This window comes from Hermetia illucens, chromosome 3 (genome assembly GCF_905115235.1).
Source record: "Hermetia illucens chromosome 3, iHerIll2.2.curated.20191125, whole genome shotgun sequence".
NCBI lineage: Eukaryota > Metazoa > Arthropoda > Insecta > Diptera > Stratiomyidae > Hermetia > Hermetia illucens.
In genome coordinates, this window is record NC_051851.1 from 65,648,989 (window position 1) to 65,666,550 (window position 17,562).

Consider the following 17,562-nt stretch of genomic DNA (forward strand, 5'->3'; position numbering starts at 1 on the left):
AGATTATTCACTTTAGTGTCACACTGACACAAACCTAAGGCCGGGCACAAGTTAAGAGGCAGTGTGGCGCAGGAAAGCTGGAGTCGAAATCGTTTGCAAGCAGGTAGACCGAAATTTCAGGCACAGTTCTATCGCCACTGTGTCAAATAATGTACGGTTATTTTTAAAGTTTTGTGTGAAACAAGACCTTACTCAAATCGCTTTAGTGTCTGTCCGTCTGTGTTTCTTTCCTGCGCCCGATAAATTTGCAAAAAAGTGACAAATTTTACCTTTCATAACATTTTTATAGTAGGAGCAATGGGACTTCTACCAAACTTACTGGTATTATGCTCTGTAGTACAGCCTATTTTACTGCTAGTTGAAGATTTTAGGATAAACTTAATGAGGCAGGCGCTTCCTAATTAATTTCTAAAAAATATATTAATAATAAACATAGTAAGATACTATTGTTAACTTTATTTAAGCAGATATCCATCTGGAGGGTATTTTGGGGCCTAGACGCTGTAGTAGCCTTGCGATTTTTCTCAATGTTATAGACTATGTGGCTTCTGAGAACAGGTCCATGAAAGAAATTATTACTTTACCAGCCCCGCACTATTGCTCGCATTCGCAACATTCGAAATAAATTTCGAATGCCGCGAATCCTGCTGCGGCACAACCTTATGAAAACTAATGTCAACACAATAAATGCTTTGGAAATTACTCATCGAAACCTTTCCTTTGATACCCCACATGAATATGTTCGGTGGAAGAAAACTGACACCTACTTTTGTGTAAATGGAACCTGCATCAAACTCAACGAGGAACTATATTACTTACTGCATGCGAAGGCAATTCACATTTCGCATCAATAGGAGTAACCGTTTCACAGATATAGGTGTGACAGGCAGATAGGCAGAAAGCCATTTTTAAGAAGATTTTATTCTAAACGAAACCTTAAAAACCAAATAAGGAAATAAATTGCAAAAAAAATGAATTTCAGAGGTCTTAAGGTGTTGGTTTACAAGGATATAACTTACTTTTTCGTTCATAAATTGTACTGGCATCACGACAACGTACAAAAGCATGTCTACACTTTTTTTTACTTTGACCGCCGCCGGCGCCGCTCAATTTTCCTAACGCTAACACTATGTAAACTGCAGACTTATACCACAGAAACTGTCCAAAAGCAATTAGAAGAAGTGCGACCAACTATGCAGCTGCTGCTGTGCCAAGAATCGATACAGTTATCGTCAGATTGATTCGGAATCATATAGTGCGATCTGCTTCGCATGGTGAGAACCCTTGGGTTTCGCAGCCGTTCTACCCAAATGATGGGTATTTCGAGAAAACTCTCACGACAGGCTTCATTCCTCCCGAAGCGTTCGTGTATCTTGACAGGAATGGTCTAATTCTTGATTCTGCCGGTGATCCGGTTATGTATCATATACATAGACGGGCCACGGACAAAAGGATAGAATACCCCCCGAATTTGACAGTGGGGGCTCCGGGATTCAACTGGAGATACTCCAGAGCGAGAGCAATTCACATTAAGCGGGATGAAAAAGAGAAATCTTGGTACTGGTGGCTGCGGGATGCCGGTTAGCGGTGGCCGTGCTCAGTTCTGCCATTTGTTTCTTGGTGGGGCTTTGTAAATATGTACACATTGAACGGGTGCTGATTTTGTCTCCAGTTGTAACTTATAAATACATACGTTATTATTCTTTGTTTTTTTTTGTATGGATGTTATTGTAAAAAAAAAGAAAATATGTGTAATATAAAATATATAATTATGATAGTTTTAAGAACAATAATTTAAGTTAAAAGTATCTTTTGAAGCGATCAAATATTTATTATTACTTTTATATTTCTTTATTTGCCAGGCCAAGTGAATTCTGTCGGGTTTTTGACCATTTCCCGACAACTTATTGTAAAATTAGATTTTCATTTCTTACTGTTTCTCTTCTCTGTCTGTAAATCGTTATTCAAAAATTTTGAGAGCCCACAGTGACCATTAGATTTAAGTTATTTTTGTTATTTTAAAAGATTGTTTTTTATTGTTCATTTTTCCAATCTATATACTATTGTTACCTATTTCTTAAAAATAAAAATGATTTTAAAAACAAAAACTAAAAATAAAAAAGTGCGACCAACTCGCACGAACGACGCAACTGCACTCCCGGCTCCCATTGTTGCCCAATGATCAGCAAATTTTCTTTTTACCCTCGACCTTGAACTAAAACTTCGATGTAGGCTAGGACACTAACATAGAGCAGGCCTCATTACAACAGTAAAGTTCATTTTCATTCGCATATAGTCAGTAGCAAGCGTTAGGATTGCATTTCGCAACATGCAGCATGGGCCTGAATTATGTGTATCCACCAATAATAAACGTTTTCTTCCTAATGTTATAATTTTTTCTATAGAAACCTTAAAATGGGTTTCGTGAGAAGTTAGAAATAGTTGATAGGATTTTGTAGATAAAATTGGGAAAATGGGGAATAAAAGTGATCAATTTTGAATTACCATATTAAAAGCAAGGAAATGATGGTGTGGAAAGGAGTTAGGTAAGTACAACGGGAATACACTGTGAAATGAATCTCATCCGCCCGCCATTAAACAAAAAGACCTAAATGATGCGGATGCCGAAATGCCATGGACACTACAAATTACGAGGTGTCGTCGCATGAACAGCTGGAACAGTGGAACAGTGGAATGTTGTGGCATCTACACAAATTTCGCCAGCTTAAAGGTACGACCGCATTTACGCTATGCGACGCGTCACGGCCGAAAGCTGTACGGATAAGATAAGCGCAATTCCGCAAGTGTGGGTACTGCCTATTAGATATGTTGGGCACCATATTCAGCTAAGCGACGCGACCCGGCCGAGTTGCCTGCCAGAGGATATTTTGCAGCGCCACGTGTCATTCCATATAGTGGACGTTAATTTTTATATCCACCTGTTAAAATGTCAAAACATGCAGCTAGCTGCTACGTTAGTGCAATATAGGGATGCTGCGTCGCAGCAGCTGTGCTGAACGTAGTGTCGCGTCACGTAGCGCAGATATGGTTATACCTTAATCAAAAAGTACAACTCCATCAAGGCTACCAGACGCGACGCGGCCAGAAACTGCACTGCCTGTCAAAATATCTTTATATGCTTTTGTACACCGCACCGCGACATTCAGCCAAGCAACGCGACCCGTCTGACCTGCCTGGCAGAGAATACTTTGCATTGTTGCGCGCCATTTCCATATAATGAACTCATCTAACTACGACTATTTTTCAGTTTTGGTTTCTATCCACCATTTAAGATGTCAAAATTTGTAATTGGCTGCAGTTGACTACCGTACTAGTGCAATGTAGGCATGGTGTGATGCGGGAGTTGTGCTAAATGTAGTGTCGCGTCGCGTAGCGTAAATGGGGTCATACCTTCAAAAGTTTAATCACTCGAGCAGCTGAATGAATGTTAAAAAAAAAAAAGTACAAAAGCCAAACAAGGAACCATTTCACTCGATAAGCAAGAATACTGTTCCATGTTTGTCGCAGGACGCTCAGAATCAGTTTTGGACAACGTTTCTGACATAAGTTAAAGTTAGAGTTGCCATACATAAACATATATTGATAAATACCATTTATTAGACTCAAATCCTAAACTTCACACTTTTTCAATAAAAATCATGACAAAGTCCTCCCGGACAACGTCTTAAGCGAAAATGTCCACCCAATGTCGTGTCCATGAAGGAACAATTTGGCAGTCCAATGCCTGCGCCAGGACACCACTGACTAGTTGCGGATCCATACCTAGGATCGTAAGGATTTGCGCCGCAATCACCGTGAAAATAATTAGACACTCTAGGAAATCCACGTCGCAGCCACCTTGGGTCGATATCCATATCGTAATCTTCATCATAATGCCCGAAAGGTGGCAGTCCGTTACTACAGCAAAGATCCTGCATTTCCATACCACCACGAGCACGCTGCAATTTCGAGAAGAGTATCGTGAGAACTATGTGAAAATCAGGAAAAGTCAAACTCTTACACTCACGCCTACTGGATTTACAACATTTCCAGGCAACAAATGACCAATCATTCTCCCGTTAACTGTTATGGGATAATCGTAGTCATACCCGCGTGACCTGTACGGATAATACATGTCATCCTCACGATATAGTTCATGCTGGAAACAGATTTATACAAATTTCATGACATATTAGCCTGTCAAAATTTGCTTACCATTCTTGGGCGATAGCGACTCATGCTTCTTCGGCTACCAAGAACCCACGCCTTGTAAAGCTTATATATGTTTCCAAGTAACAGTTGAAGTCGATTAGGGCTATGCGATGGGAAAAAAATTAACCACTACAAAAGGGTAGGATTTTTTCAATTATTCACTTACAGAAATCGTACTATCAAATCACTACGCGATTTAAAAAAAATACTCAAATAAATAACGAGTTCATTAAATTAACAATTTGATTCATTTTCCAACTTTACATTTACTTAAAATTTCGATTTTTTGCTTATTTTAAAGTTCATTCGCCAAAAATTAAAAATTAACTGTGATATGATAGGAAAACATATTTCACAAAAAATTTCCATGGTAGCTACGTTATAACGCTGTGTATCCACTGTCCATATCGAAAATATTTAACCAAGTTGTACATACATATATATAGTAAGTGTCTAGGTTAGAAGGAAAGGCAATTGGAAATCGTCTAGCTAGTTGGGCTAGAAGCTTGATCCTACGAATGAATCCTTTTTCAGAGTGTTTGGGTCCCACATTTTTACGAACATCTCACATTACATCACAATTTGTAATGATCACAGGTGCTCCTACTTTTCGACACACATTTGTCACCACTACTGCTGCTCCAGTTGCTAGTTCCGGCTCTACCATAGAAGAAATTGGGTCCTCGTTTGCTAAGAAATCCGAAAATCCATTTCCCTCAACGCCATAATGGCAAAGTACAGAGTAGTTCCACCATATTGAATCTAAAGATATAGTTCAAGCTTCAGTTTTTATGATATCTAAAAAGTAGACTTCTGCTCCAAAACCTTGTACTCTTTTCGAGCCATCGATGTAGAAGACTTTAGTATACCCAGCTACGCACTGCTTTTCTGATCCAATTTTCCTCCACTTCAGGACAACTTCAACTTAAGAAATAGATGTAGAATCTGAAGGGATTAAAAAAACTGAATTGAGTTGTTCTAATATCTGTGCCAATTTGAAGCACGATGGAGAAATGAGGCAGACTGCGACAGCATGGCAACGACCTACGGCTTTAGCCAGCAACTGATTACCTGGTACACTAAACGCCCCCTCACAGCAGAGGGAGCGAATGCAAGGGTCGTTGGTCCAGAAGAAATATACTTTGAATTGGTATCAGTATATAGTAATTCAGCCGAAAATGTATGTCATATGCATGTGTGCCGAGGCCGAACCAGATTGGGTTAGAAGACAATGACAGAGTGCAAGAGCTAGTGAAGAGAAAAGCAGGAACTCTGTTTTATGTACCGGGATAAAAATCTACCTCCATAGGGCAAATGATGAAAATTCATACATATTCTGGGACAATGGCCAGCATGTACGCAAAGTAGGTTAATGCACCTGGGAGAATATTACAAGTACCCAAAAGCATTGCTCTTTGATGACAGAGAGCTTCTATGTACGATTCCCTAGCCATTCCATTTAAAGAACTTCTTATCTTCGGCTCAACTTCCAGTATATACTGCAATACTTCAGATGAGGAACCAAGACCATATATTCAAGCCGATTTCCGTAAGGAAGTATTTCAGGCCATTCATGATCTAGCTCACAAACAATGATTCGGTTAGTCACCGAAAATTATTTGTTGCCGTCTATAAACAAAGAGATTAATTTTTGGGTCAGAAGTGCAAGACTACGAAACATACGGCCCACCAAATGCTTCCACACAATCCATCTCGATTTATAATAACTGGCCCTTTGAGGCAAGACTTTTCTACACAATCTTGTGTCGAGGCCCTTTACTGAGAGTGGATTTCACGCTTCGGTTTACCGCGTTTATAATCTGCGATCAGGGAGTGCAATTAGAATCTTCCCTTTTCGCACAATTTGGCAAACTCCTTGCAGCAAACACGACAGGACGACCGCGTACAATCCGCAATCCAATAGGATGCGTGAGAGATGGCACAGGACGCTGAAGGCAAGTCCTGTCACTTCGAACAGCCAATTGCGAAGAAATTGATGCAAATCCTGCGGAGCTGATGTATGGGGAGAACCTGAGGTTTCCAACCACCTTGTACTCGATAATAAATCGAGCCTTAACATCACTGGATTGTTGCATCTGCTCAAGGTCAGCAATGCGAAAGCTAAAGTCGCTATCACCAGCCAAGCACGCGATAACGCAGTCTCCACCGCACGAGAGCCCTTCTACGTCCTCAAGCGGGCCCGAAGAACAGTGTAGCCTCAACGTCGAAAGCACGATCAAGACGGTCTTCCTGGCCGGTTAAGGCTTTTCTTCTCGGAAGAAAGCATAGCCGTTTTAGGAAAGGATCGAACAAGAAATTTTCGGCCAGGAGGACTACATCGTGGTCAATTTGGACAAATAACGCATTCAATAAATAAAATAATCCTTTTATCCTCACATTTTTTTCCTCTTTGGTTTTCCAAATTTGACATTTTTCACCCTGTCCTTCATTTAAATACAATATTTATTATTTCAACTAATTAATTTTTCTTAAACAGTCAAACAGCTGGTCCATTTTCATTTAATTCCATAGTCCAATTCCAATTAAACAATTGCAAATTCTATTTATTTATAATTTTCTAATAGTGCAAGTCAGAATATACCCGGCCCACCGGGCCCCCACAATCTTACCCATATTGCACATTATATCATAGACTTTTAAGTTCAAGGCCATGGAGCGGGAAAAAAATGAACACGACCGGAACCGGCTGATCGATTGACAGCGGAAAAGATCGAGGAGTTCATGTATGGGCCAGATAATGCTTGCTTTTCTGTCAGCAGGGATTGATTCGCTGTTTCACACCTTACGTCTCAGTTGACTAATCGCGTGGTGTAATTGATCACTTCCATATTAAACCAGTTACTGTAATTCCATCGGCTCCTGCCGACTTATGATTTTTAAGCCGCTGAAATGTAAACACTGTTGAAAGTGGTCCCGTCTGAAGAACCCCATGTTTGCTTGTGAACCGCTTTCCACGCAAACCTTGTATTTCTTACATCCATTTCGTGCAGCATTGCTAATTGGATAATCCGCAGTCTGTTGTCATTGGTAGTTTTGTGTAAACGTGAACACGGGCGGCGTTCCTACTTGGCTGTTAAAATTCCAAAGTATGATTTTGATATCATACCTGGGGTAAGCTTCGAACATTCTTTCTACTGTCTCGTTGAAAGTATCCCTCATCGATTCAGCAGTCTCCTCTGTAGGGACGTGAACGTTAATGTGGCTTATATTCCTAAATTTGCCTTGCAAACGTCGAGTGTATTGCCTTTCGCCTATGTGTTCAAAGCCAATATCGACAGATTTGATTTTTTTACTGACTAAAAAAACCTTTATTGGTTGGCTACTTTGCACCATTTGATCTGTACAGGGAGCGCACGTTCCATGAGGATATGTGTAAATTGTTCGTTAGTTCTTTTGCTGGGTTTGTCGTCCATCCAGTCCAAGGCTTCTTTTGCGGGTACAGGTTGCTTCCCATGTAGGGCTGTCAGCTCTAGAAAAATCCCTACCTAAAGGACCAGTTGATACAATTTGTCATGTTTTTAGGCACGGGAGACGCTCCTTCATCCGTCTGCAGCTTTTCATTAAAAAAGAACCCCTAGCGGTCACCACGTGGAGGTTTTATATATATAAATTTCCTGCGAAATTCGCCTTAAGTTGAAACAAGACTGTTGGCAAAGAACTGTCCACCCAAATCGATTTTTTATTTCGATAATATAGAGGCGCCGATACCACCTTTTTGATATTTTTCACTGAGAAATAATGGCATTTTATAGTTGAAATATATTTGGGATAGTCCATCCATCCATGGCCAATTTCGTTCCGACTACATTTTAATTTTTCGCAGCAAGGACTTTTTGTGGGAACATCCTGTAATTTAACTCAGATTTATCAATATTATTGATTTGGTTCGAATGCATATTAGTGTGCGTCATCGTTTGCTGCGAGCTTTTCTCCAGAAATACCAACGAGATGAATACCATTTCCACTGGTAAAACTATCCTTCACGTGCACTGAAGTTATGCCTTCCCCTACTATTGCTTGTGTAAAAATGTCGCCCTTTCCCTCATTATAGAACAAGAAAAATTGAGTTAATTTAAGCCTTTGTTGACAAAAACAAACGAACAAAACAAGCATCACCTAAAACATCAAATTTAGGCTTTTTAAGCATTTTCCTCTTGTTTAAACCCTTCTCCCCTTCCACTGTTATGAAGTACGATTCGGCAGTCAAACTCTTAACAACGAACTTCCGAATATATTGTTCAACCCAAGGAAAGTTGCATCGCATCCTAGAAGAAATTGAAGGGGGTAAACCCTTCAATATGTATAGTATACCTATTTAGCATAATATGTCGATCAAACCTATAAGAAAATTTTTTTTAATGTTTTCTTCTTCTGGGTGTTGCAACACGACATCTAGTATTAACTGTTCTTCCAAATACCTTAACCTACTTTGATTAAACGCCGGACATTGTCCCAGAACATGTCTGACGATCTTATAACCTTATCTAACCACAGAATCTGCAGACAGTGTCCGCAGATATCCCTAAATTCCCTGGTTGGTAATTGCGCCTGCAATGAACACTGAGTTTTCCTACTATGAACCAAAGGCTCTTCTTGGTGTGGCCCTAGAAAAAATATCAATTTTCTCTCTATTTACGCAGTTCGCCGCCTTGATAATACCAGCAGATATTTTGAAAATTGCCTCCCTTACCTGTATCTTTACGTCGAAATAAAAAGGAGTCAATCCCAGGGATGTCCGAATGGCTCAAGTGGTTAGAACGCTGGACTTTCGTAGCGGAAGCTTGTGGTTCAAATCTCACTGGTGGTAGAGATGTCGTTGGTCATGTTCTTATTGCCCCAATGATACATAATCCAGTATTTGAGGTTTGTGTAACTTCTTGACTGTTGTTGGGAGTTCAGTTCTATCGGCCCTTATTTTATTATACTATAATATTTTCGGGATGCATCCCTATTTCTTCCCTGCTATGGAGCTCCAAGGACATACGACCCCATGTAACCCAATGCGTTTATTATAGTAATTAATTGGTTGAATTCCCAAATTTTTTAACTCTGCTCCTCGTTAATCCCCCATGTCATGCAGTCTAATGGCTCTTAGATGATCAAGCTTGCGCTTCCTATTAAATGATACTTGGCTAAATTGATGTGAAGTGGCATTTCCTTAGTTTGCCGAATTTCGCATTAGAACGTTCTGATGTATTTGTCTATAACCTTCTACACTCTTTTCAACACCAATGATGTCAGGCAAATTGGACTGAAAATGTGAGGGTGATAAGGATCCTTTCCACCTACTTTCGAAAAAAAACCAATTTTGAGCCGCTAGCCATCCTCCTTTTCAGGCAAATAGAGGATTTTGCGTTATCCTTGATTTGTTCAATTCCTTCACAGAATTTGGTAAAGCTGTTGCGTTTTGCTTTCTTGATCCGGTAAGTATACGTCGCCCGCACATTTTTGTACTTCCTCCAGTCCCTGGTCTGTTTTGCACGGTTGAAAAGTTTTCGGACCCCCATTCTCTGACTAGGTTCCTCTTGCACCAGTGTACATCCCTTGACGATGTGACTGTTTTAGCTGGAAAGCTGCCTTCATATGCGTCAATGACAACTCTGTTGAAATCTTCCACCACTGTCTCCAATTCAAGTTAGGTCCTGACACCACCGTCTACCTATAGATAAATTGCTCCAAATCTGTTTTCCCGGGATCCCACACTATCCATTCCATTTCATCACACATCCTTACGGTTCTTTCTATTTCATCACACCAATTCTTATTTTTTTGTGAAATGTGGGGTCCTAACTCCGCATAAACTTGATGCCGATTTGCCTCCGCCCTTGTAAGAAACCGTCAAGCCGTCATCGCCTTACATTTTTTTAAAGTTTGGGTGCTAAGCCCTAAACTAGGAGTCCATGGACCAAAAAAAGAGGGAGTATTCCCATTTGGTCCAGTCCAGCATCAAGTTGATGCGGACTTAGGACCCCACAATTCTCAAAAAAAAATATTATCAGCTCTGGGCAAGCTTTGGTCAATAAAATTTGGCGGATTTGCGCTCAATATAATTCGCAGTCATGTTATGTTCTGCGAATTATATAAAGGAGCACTTATCATCTGCGAACCGCTTCGGTTACGCTGCTCCCGGGACAGAGGTGAGGCGGCGTCTGAGGATTTGCCTCTGCCCTGGTAAGGAACCGGAAACCCTTCTCGCCTTACATTTTTTCCAATTCTTGGCTAGCCCATTCATAAGAGTGTTCACCAGGGTTATGTTTGGTATCACTGCCCTGGAGCTGGTCACGAATGACATCGCATTCCCTACATTATATATTTTTAACCTATTATTAAGGATAATTTCAAGTACCACTCAATTCTTCGATTGGTTTCGCTACTTCTCCAGATCGCTTGATAGGCACTCAAAAGGGGTTGCGCTATCCTCTCGGGGAATTTCACCAATCCAACGAGTAATTTCGGTTGGACTCGGACGTCGTCTGCTAGGAGGTAGCCCGATCCCACCTACCCCGTGAGAAGTTCTTCTTCGTCCTCCGTCTTACTTCTAAAGGCTCTCCACAACCAACCGTGTTAAGATCTTTATTCTGAGCAATTATTAGATCCCCCTCGCTGCGGCTTTGAGGAGATGAACCGTCATCATGTGTGCCCCTGGTATATCGTCCCCAGCACATGCTGATAATTTGTGGTCCGAAGCCTTTCCACCGTGTCCCTCGTCGCCCAGCCTATCAATAAGGACCTGGTCAAAAGCGTATGTTGGTGAACAGGAGCTCTGCACTCTTTGCACTTCTGCTCCACGATAAGGTCTTCGATAATTACTTGCTCCTCACAATTAATTGGTTCCCTTGGATATAACTTCAGCAGTATGGCCTTCACCGTATTAGCATAGCTAACGCCAAGTCTCTTGGCTCCTACCTTCAGCCCTAACCTACCCGGGATTTATTTTCTCTTTTGCTTGGATTTGGATTTCCTGAAACCATTCCCCTCTTGTGGGCGGATCTCCGCTACTCCCTTCTTCTTTGGTTCTGCTGTTGCAGGCCCAAGGCCCCTTCTGGTTTCAGGCCTTCCTCCAGATAGCGCAGATACCAGTTAGCGCCGAGCTACTGGGGCCTGTTTCCCTCCTGAAATCAGATACGATGACCCCTTTGCTGGTCCCTTCTGATAAAGAACCTTAGTCCACTCTCTGAGCTTCAAACTCCCAATTCATTCCCTTTCTTAATGTGTAACCGACTTACGACCACTTCTGCCTTCTAATCAACACGTTTGCGGGTATTTAACCTATGCTACAACGTAGCGACAGAGCACTCCGATGGCAGGACGAAAGCAAATATTGACCAAAGCTTAGAGTTTTCAAGTGTTAGTCGGGGTCACTTGCAATGTGTTGCTCCCTTATAACATCCAAGAGGGAAAACTGACGCGGAACGACCTAAACTTGAGATAGCTCCAGTAGCATTTACGCTTTCAGCAGATAAGAAAGTAAATAAGGAAACATATTGAAATGGATTTTAAATTTTTATATTTTTTATTAATTTTCTTTGTTGCTTCTCGAACAGATAATTTCAATAATAAATAATTTCGGTTTCGACTACAAACAGTATTTTTTGCAATATTTACGTGGGTACTAACTTATGATAAGAACTATTTAAAAATATTGCAAAACTTAGCCTAATAAATTCTTGAAAATATATATTTTTGGGGTTTCTTCGATTTCTTTTTAAAAAACAGTAGTACATGCGAGATCCATTAAATGATTTTTGGGTAATGAATTCATTCAAAGACGATAAAAAATGATTATATTTTATGTATGTATATTGATGTTAGGTAAAATTTAACTTTAGCATAGTTATACGTGATAAGGTCGTTGTTTAGACGTTGATGTAGTTGTGATTTTCGTTGTTCTCTAAATGCGCATTTCCGTTTTCGACTTTATTTTGATTTGGCAGTTCGGCAACCGTCGAACCATTTAAATTTTGATATTCATTAGTATCTGGTTTTTGATTCTCCAGATTTCGATATTCACCAATTCCTGGCAAACGCAGTCCATTCTTTAAAACTTTTGGTGAGGTTGGTGGGCTCCTGAAAGAACTGCAACATGTTGTCGATTCATTTTTGCTCCGCTGCTGAATTTGACTATAAATTGCATCCTTATTATTTTGTACTTTGATTGGTTGGACAGTGGCACCAACGCTTTCGTTTGGTGTTTCTTTGGTTTCAACAATGGTATTCAGTTGACTACTAAACGGAGACGATTGGTCACTACAGTGACTCTCAGTCGGTGAGGGAAAAACGGGGATATTCGATGGGAATAAAATATAATGCTCAGATTGGTTTGTGGGTGTTGTAGTTCGACTGTTACTTGTAAAGATTAGACGATCTTTTTCTTCGACCGGAGTTGGTGTAGAGGCGGGGGTTAGAACTGGTCTCGGAGCAGGCGGGACTAGATAGTTATCTAAAAGACTTCCAGGATTGCCCAGTCTGCAATTATATATTTGTCTGCGATCTTCATGATCGGAATGCGTTCCACTATCTCCTAAGCTTGTTCCACTGCAGGCGCTTCCCGTGCTCATTCGTCCTGATGATGATAGGCTAGAAAGACTCTGCATACTCAGACTACTTGTCGGTCTTTGACTTGATGATTGAAATGAAGTGACGGAAGTTTTCATTTCATCCACTTCCTCAGTTTGAACAGGTTTGCTTGGTTTGTTGCGAGAGAATAGCTTCTTCACTCTTTCAAAGGGGGTAGGTCGCTTCAATCGTTCCTTCAACTGCTCTTGTATGCGGTCATATTCCTCACGCATTCTTTCGATTTGTTCCTGTTTTTCTTTGAAACTTTGCTTAACATCGTTACGGTTCTTCCATTTTTCCACAAGTTGCTCAACTTCACGGATCGTTAAAACGTTGTTTTTAAAGTCGTACATTATCTCAGCCAACTCATCGTCAGCATTACCCTTCGATGCATCACTGCCAGTTCGTTTTAGAGTTCCATTGTTTATTTTCAAAGGTTCAGGTTTTTTCTTCTCAAAGACAAGTTTGAAGTGCGAGTCAGATTCATCTGATCTTCGGTTTAGGTCATGATTTTGTACCGAACCGTTTATATAGTTATTGGTTTCAATTGGACGGTTCGAGGGTTGAGTCAAATAGTAACTGCTTTGTTGTTGAATTGGCGCCACGGACTCTGGGACTGGAATATTAGATGGTTGGAGGATATAGTAAGATTGACTAGATGATTGGCCCGAGCTGCAGTTTTCCAAAACGTTCAAGCATTCAGTACTGAATTTGTCGCATTTATTGTTACTATCTTTCGACTCATAGTAAGGTGGTTCGTTGATTCGAAGCTCATTTGATACCATTTCGGTGCTTTCAATAATTTTTACTTGGTCTCCTTTCTTTATGTTTTCTTCGGATGTTTGCAAATTGCAACTGTCCGTGGTGTCAATGTTGATGTAGTTTAGATTCTCCACTGCTAATGTTTCGGGCATCGCCGCTGCCTCTCCTTCACTGCTACTGCTATTCATTTCCATGTATTCCGCCTGCGATTCTGCATTGCCATTCATTTGATTGGCCAACAATTTTCCTTCGACTAATTTCGGTGGTTCTGGTTTAGCATCGATAATTACCTTATTTTGTGGTGTATAGTTGATGCAACGGTGATAAATTGTCGTTAGCTCTTGCATTTGCTGCAATTTAAGTATTTTAATAAATGGCTCTGATCATCAATGTTAAGTGAAACTTACCACAAAATCTTTCAGGCTGTTAGCTAATTTTGGGAAACCTCCTTGCTCGGCCATTTCAGAAGGAGTTTTTCCCGAATAGTTTCGAATTTCACAAGCCGCATCACCCCCAGGGCACTCTAGCAACTGAATAGCTAGCCTCGATAGCCCCCATTTGGCTGCAAAATGAAGCAATGTCGGATACTCTTCAGCATCTGGAAGAATATTGGGAAAAAAATCGGTTACCAACTCAATTAAAATAAGCCGAAATATAATAACTTACTGGTATCTTTCAAGGCGGTGATATGATTTTGTTTTTCATATGGACCACCAAGCAAATGGAAGTTCGGAGGCATGTTCCTTTGGAAACATTGGAGCAAGTGCTGATCCAAAGCATCGCGATCTGTAGAAGGCATGCTCAGCGAATGGCACATAAATTCTAAAGGCGAGTCTTGACTGCGCAGAAGCTGCTCTAGCTCACGAAGCCGACTCTCACACTTTACAGGACGACTGCCCAAGTCTTGGCCATTTTTCTCAATACGTATTTCCACCATTGTCGATATTTCCATACATGTTTCTGCAAATAAAAGGTTTTATAATAAGGTGCAACGCTTCTTGCTAATAGCATTGCTTACCTGGTACTGTAAACTGCAGAGTGTATGGATTCCTCCGCTTAAAAGTCATTACGTCAATAACCTCGCCACCCTTAACTATCGTTATCTTAATCCAATCGTCTTTGGTTAGAGGGTCAGTGAGTAAGGCCAGAATTTTGTTTTGACCAATTTTAACTTTTCGTGGAGTAACTGTGAATGCTTCTCCATTACCAGCTGCTTTAAGCGGCTGTCCTGCACTTTCCTGGCACGGTGGCCTTTGACATAATGCTCGGCCCAAAATATCAGTGGCGATTCCCAAAATATTGCCAATAAGTGATTGATCGTTCGTTGTTACTTCGCATTTACGCCATTTCCGAAAGTAAGGGAAGGCTGTAAAGAATGTAAAATTGGTCTTCAAAACTTCAGAGGGATCTTGTCTTTCTTTACATACCTTCTTTATGTGTCTCTAAGACCTTGTTCATAGACACTTCGATAAGGATTGCTAGCACTTTCTCAATATTCAAAATGACCGACAATTGACTCGAGAGAACAGTTTGTGATAATGCCATTAATGCGGGGCATATAATAACGATTTGAAGAGGTGTCGTCTGACATGTTTGTATTAAGCTGGGTGTAAGGGTTCCATCATCAATTTTGATATGAAGAAAACTGAAAAGTCATTCATTCATTAGCTTAAAAATCCAGATATGTTACAATGTTTGATTTTGAACTTACTTGAAGGGCTTACGACCACGTTGCTTTGTGATTTTGTCGAATCGTGTTTTCAAGAAGTTTGCCCAAAGGATGGCGCGCTCGCTGTGTTTCGCGGTGATTATTAAAATATCATCCATGTTTGTATTTTGGCAGTTATCTGGAAAGAAAGTATTTTTATTAAATTGTTTGCTTTGTATTGATTTTTGATTATTTTTCATTGAATTATTTTACATTTCATGTAAACAATCATAAAACAAATTAATGAATGCTTCGAAATAGGCAATTAAATTTGAATGGAAATAACAGAAAAATAACACTGCAACTAAACTTAAACTTAACTGAAATAACCAGGAATCGCTGACTACTTTCCCTTTGTAAAAAATTGAATGTCCTATATTACCGAGTATAATCCGAACAGTTCAGAAGTAAGAACCGATTATGAGCGCTATTTACAAGTAGCGAAAGTCCTGAGGGTTTAGTGTGAATTCTTACAATGTAAGTACAACCTTACAGCGCTCTTTGGACAAGATTTAATTTGGGGACTAAAATGAGAGCTGCGTAGTTACTGCTATACAAGCGAATACGAAGCTTATTTAGTAACTCCATAAAAATTATAAAGCGTAACTCTACGCAGTAAGCCCAGAACGAGCTGTGCCCGCGATACGCGTGTGAGGATATCCACTATGAAACTCTTACATGAGAGCCCACCGTATATAATCAGGCCGCAAGCTCACTAACGAGGCCATTGCGACTACCATGGTACAAAATAGCCTCCTTTGAAGCTTTGTGGTAAGGATGATCTTAGGTAGATCCTTGCAGACTTGTGTCGTGATTACTGCACTCCCAAAGTTGGAAAAATAGCTATACTGTCACATATTTCTAGGAATTCATTTAAAGAAGACACTGACGTTGAGGGCAAATAATTATTCAATTATCCAAACGGAACATCTGAGGGTATGTTTTCAGATTCAGCCGCGTGTATTTCTAAATTTTCTTGTTTTTGTACAAAGTGGTGCAACCTTGAAATGGCCATGGCCCGAAAATAAAGGATGGCTCTTACTGTATATCTCAAGCGCTCTACTATCAATGAAAGTCTCTTTCTTCATGAAATTCACGAGAAAACATTGAACCTAACGTCTCACAGATCCTTTTTGAACAATTAGTACTTGATGAGTCCGTAAGGCGAATTTTGGTCCTGCAACTTGCTCGCAAGCACTCTCTTTGTCCCTTCGTTCCGCAAACTTCACTTGCCATACGTTCCTAATATTGAAAAATGGGTCACCTAGTAGGGCAAATAATGATCGAGGAGATGGTTTCGACAGGCGATGCAACTCCGTGGTATATGTATGTGGCATATGGCAAGACTTTATCACTTGTGACAAGAAATTTAATTCAGCTTCTGCAAGCGACAATGAATGCAACGCAACCGGAGAGTCTTGTCTTCAAGCAATTGACCCATTTCGCATTTCTCTCCTTTCCTGTCGAAATCAATATCAGCTTCGGAAAGTACTAATCCATACCTTTTATTTGATACCCCACATGACCATATTCAGTGCAAAATAATTTTACACCCCCTTATGGGAAGGAACTCCCCCTTAAACTCAACATAGAACAATGTGCGCTGCAGGTAAGCGAATTCGTAGGTCCCATCTTTTCACTAAATTTCATATCAATAAGTTTAACCGGGCAGCAAGTGTGACAGCAGACAAACAGTAAACCTATTTTAATAAAGTTTTGTTTTATACAAAGTCTTAAAAATAGACGAAAAACGATTTTCAACATTTTGAACGAACTAAAAATGTCCTAAAAAATATCTTACATTGTATATTATGAAAAATTAGTAAGAAAAAAAGCATCGCCCAATGACACACAATAAAAGCGATACATAGCGTGGAAGGTTTTTGGGGATAAATTAGAGGGCCGAAAACGCAATTTTCAGATCTACAAAAAATGTTGCGTGGGATCAGTAGCATAACACAACAACAAATGAGGACATCTGCGATCAATATAGGTTCACCATCATATGTAAATTGCGAAAGAGACGTATTCGATGATGTTGTCAGGTAATCCGCACTGTGGACAAATTACCGCGATGGGTCTGCACATCAAAGTCGATGGTAAATGACCCAAGGACCGAACAGCGAAGCCTTGATGTAATAGTTGAGAATTTAACAACCGTTCTCGATATGTTAGATGAGGACTCAAGAACCCGTCGACACTATACAGACCAGGCCCATGACTGAGGAAAGCAGCGAACTGCTTCTAGTTGAGCCAACGAGCCGAGTCGAGTCCAGCACGAGTTACGGTGCTACCGAATAAAC

At 40.3% G+C, this 17,562-nt stretch overlaps 2 protein-coding genes across 13 annotated transcripts in view; both read right to left on the reverse strand.

Moving 5' to 3' along the window:
- Window positions 1–3,596: 3,596 nt before the first annotated feature.
- On the reverse strand, window positions 3,597–4,547 carry LOC119651978. 2 transcript variants are annotated; one of them, XM_038055885.1, is made up of 4 exons: window positions 4,379–4,547; window positions 4,216–4,315; window positions 4,028–4,159; window positions 3,597–3,959 (listed from the first exon to the last, which is right to left on the reverse strand). In XM_038055885.1, the coding sequence occupies exons 2-4, from the start codon at window positions 4,237–4,239 to the stop codon at window positions 3,648–3,650; spliced, it is 468 nt and encodes a 155-aa protein (XP_037911813.1). In that variant the 5' UTR covers window positions 4,240–4,315; window positions 4,379–4,547; the 3' UTR covers window positions 3,597–3,647. The 2 variants fall into 2 exon arrangements, with proteins under 2 accessions (XP_037911813.1, XP_037911812.1); XM_038055884.1 differs by having other exon boundaries at window positions 4,022–4,159; window positions 4,379–4,545.
- A 7,176-nt stretch (window positions 4,548–11,723) lies between these two features.
- LOC119651770 (phosphoinositide 3-kinase adapter protein 1) overlaps window positions 11,724–17,562 on the reverse strand; it is a 113,258-nt gene continuing 107,419 nt past the window's right edge. For all 11 annotated transcript variants that reach the window (XM_038055514.1, XM_038055513.1, XM_038055512.1 and 8 more), the window contains 6 exons: window positions 15,263–15,398; window positions 14,979–15,196; window positions 14,570–14,917; window positions 14,218–14,511; window positions 13,959–14,149; window positions 11,724–13,901 (listed from right to left, as the gene is read on the reverse strand). In XM_038055514.1, the coding sequence (XP_037911442.1) occupies window positions 12,090–13,901; window positions 13,959–14,149; window positions 14,218–14,511; window positions 14,570–14,917; window positions 14,979–15,196; window positions 15,263–15,398 (2,999 nt within the window). In that variant the 3' untranslated portion in view covers window positions 11,724–12,089. The remainder of the gene's footprint in view (window positions 13,902–13,958; window positions 14,150–14,217; window positions 14,512–14,569; window positions 14,918–14,978; window positions 15,197–15,262; window positions 15,399–17,562) is intronic.

What these genes read in the sequence shown, in the direction of transcription:
- LOC119651978 (XM_038055884.1), bottom strand. Translation starts at nt 4,239, where the DNA reads ATGAGTCGCTATCGCCCAAGAATG. An exon ending in GTCGCTATCGCCCAAGAATG is followed by an intron (nt 4,160 to 4,215) that starts GTAAGCAAATTT and finishes ATCTGTTTCCAG; the next exon opens with CATGAACTATATCGTGAGGA. An exon ending in TAAATCCAGTAGGCGTGAGT is followed by an intron (nt 3,960 to 4,021) that starts GTAAGAGTTTGA and finishes TCGAAATTGCAG; the next exon opens with CGTGCTCGTGGTGGTATGGA.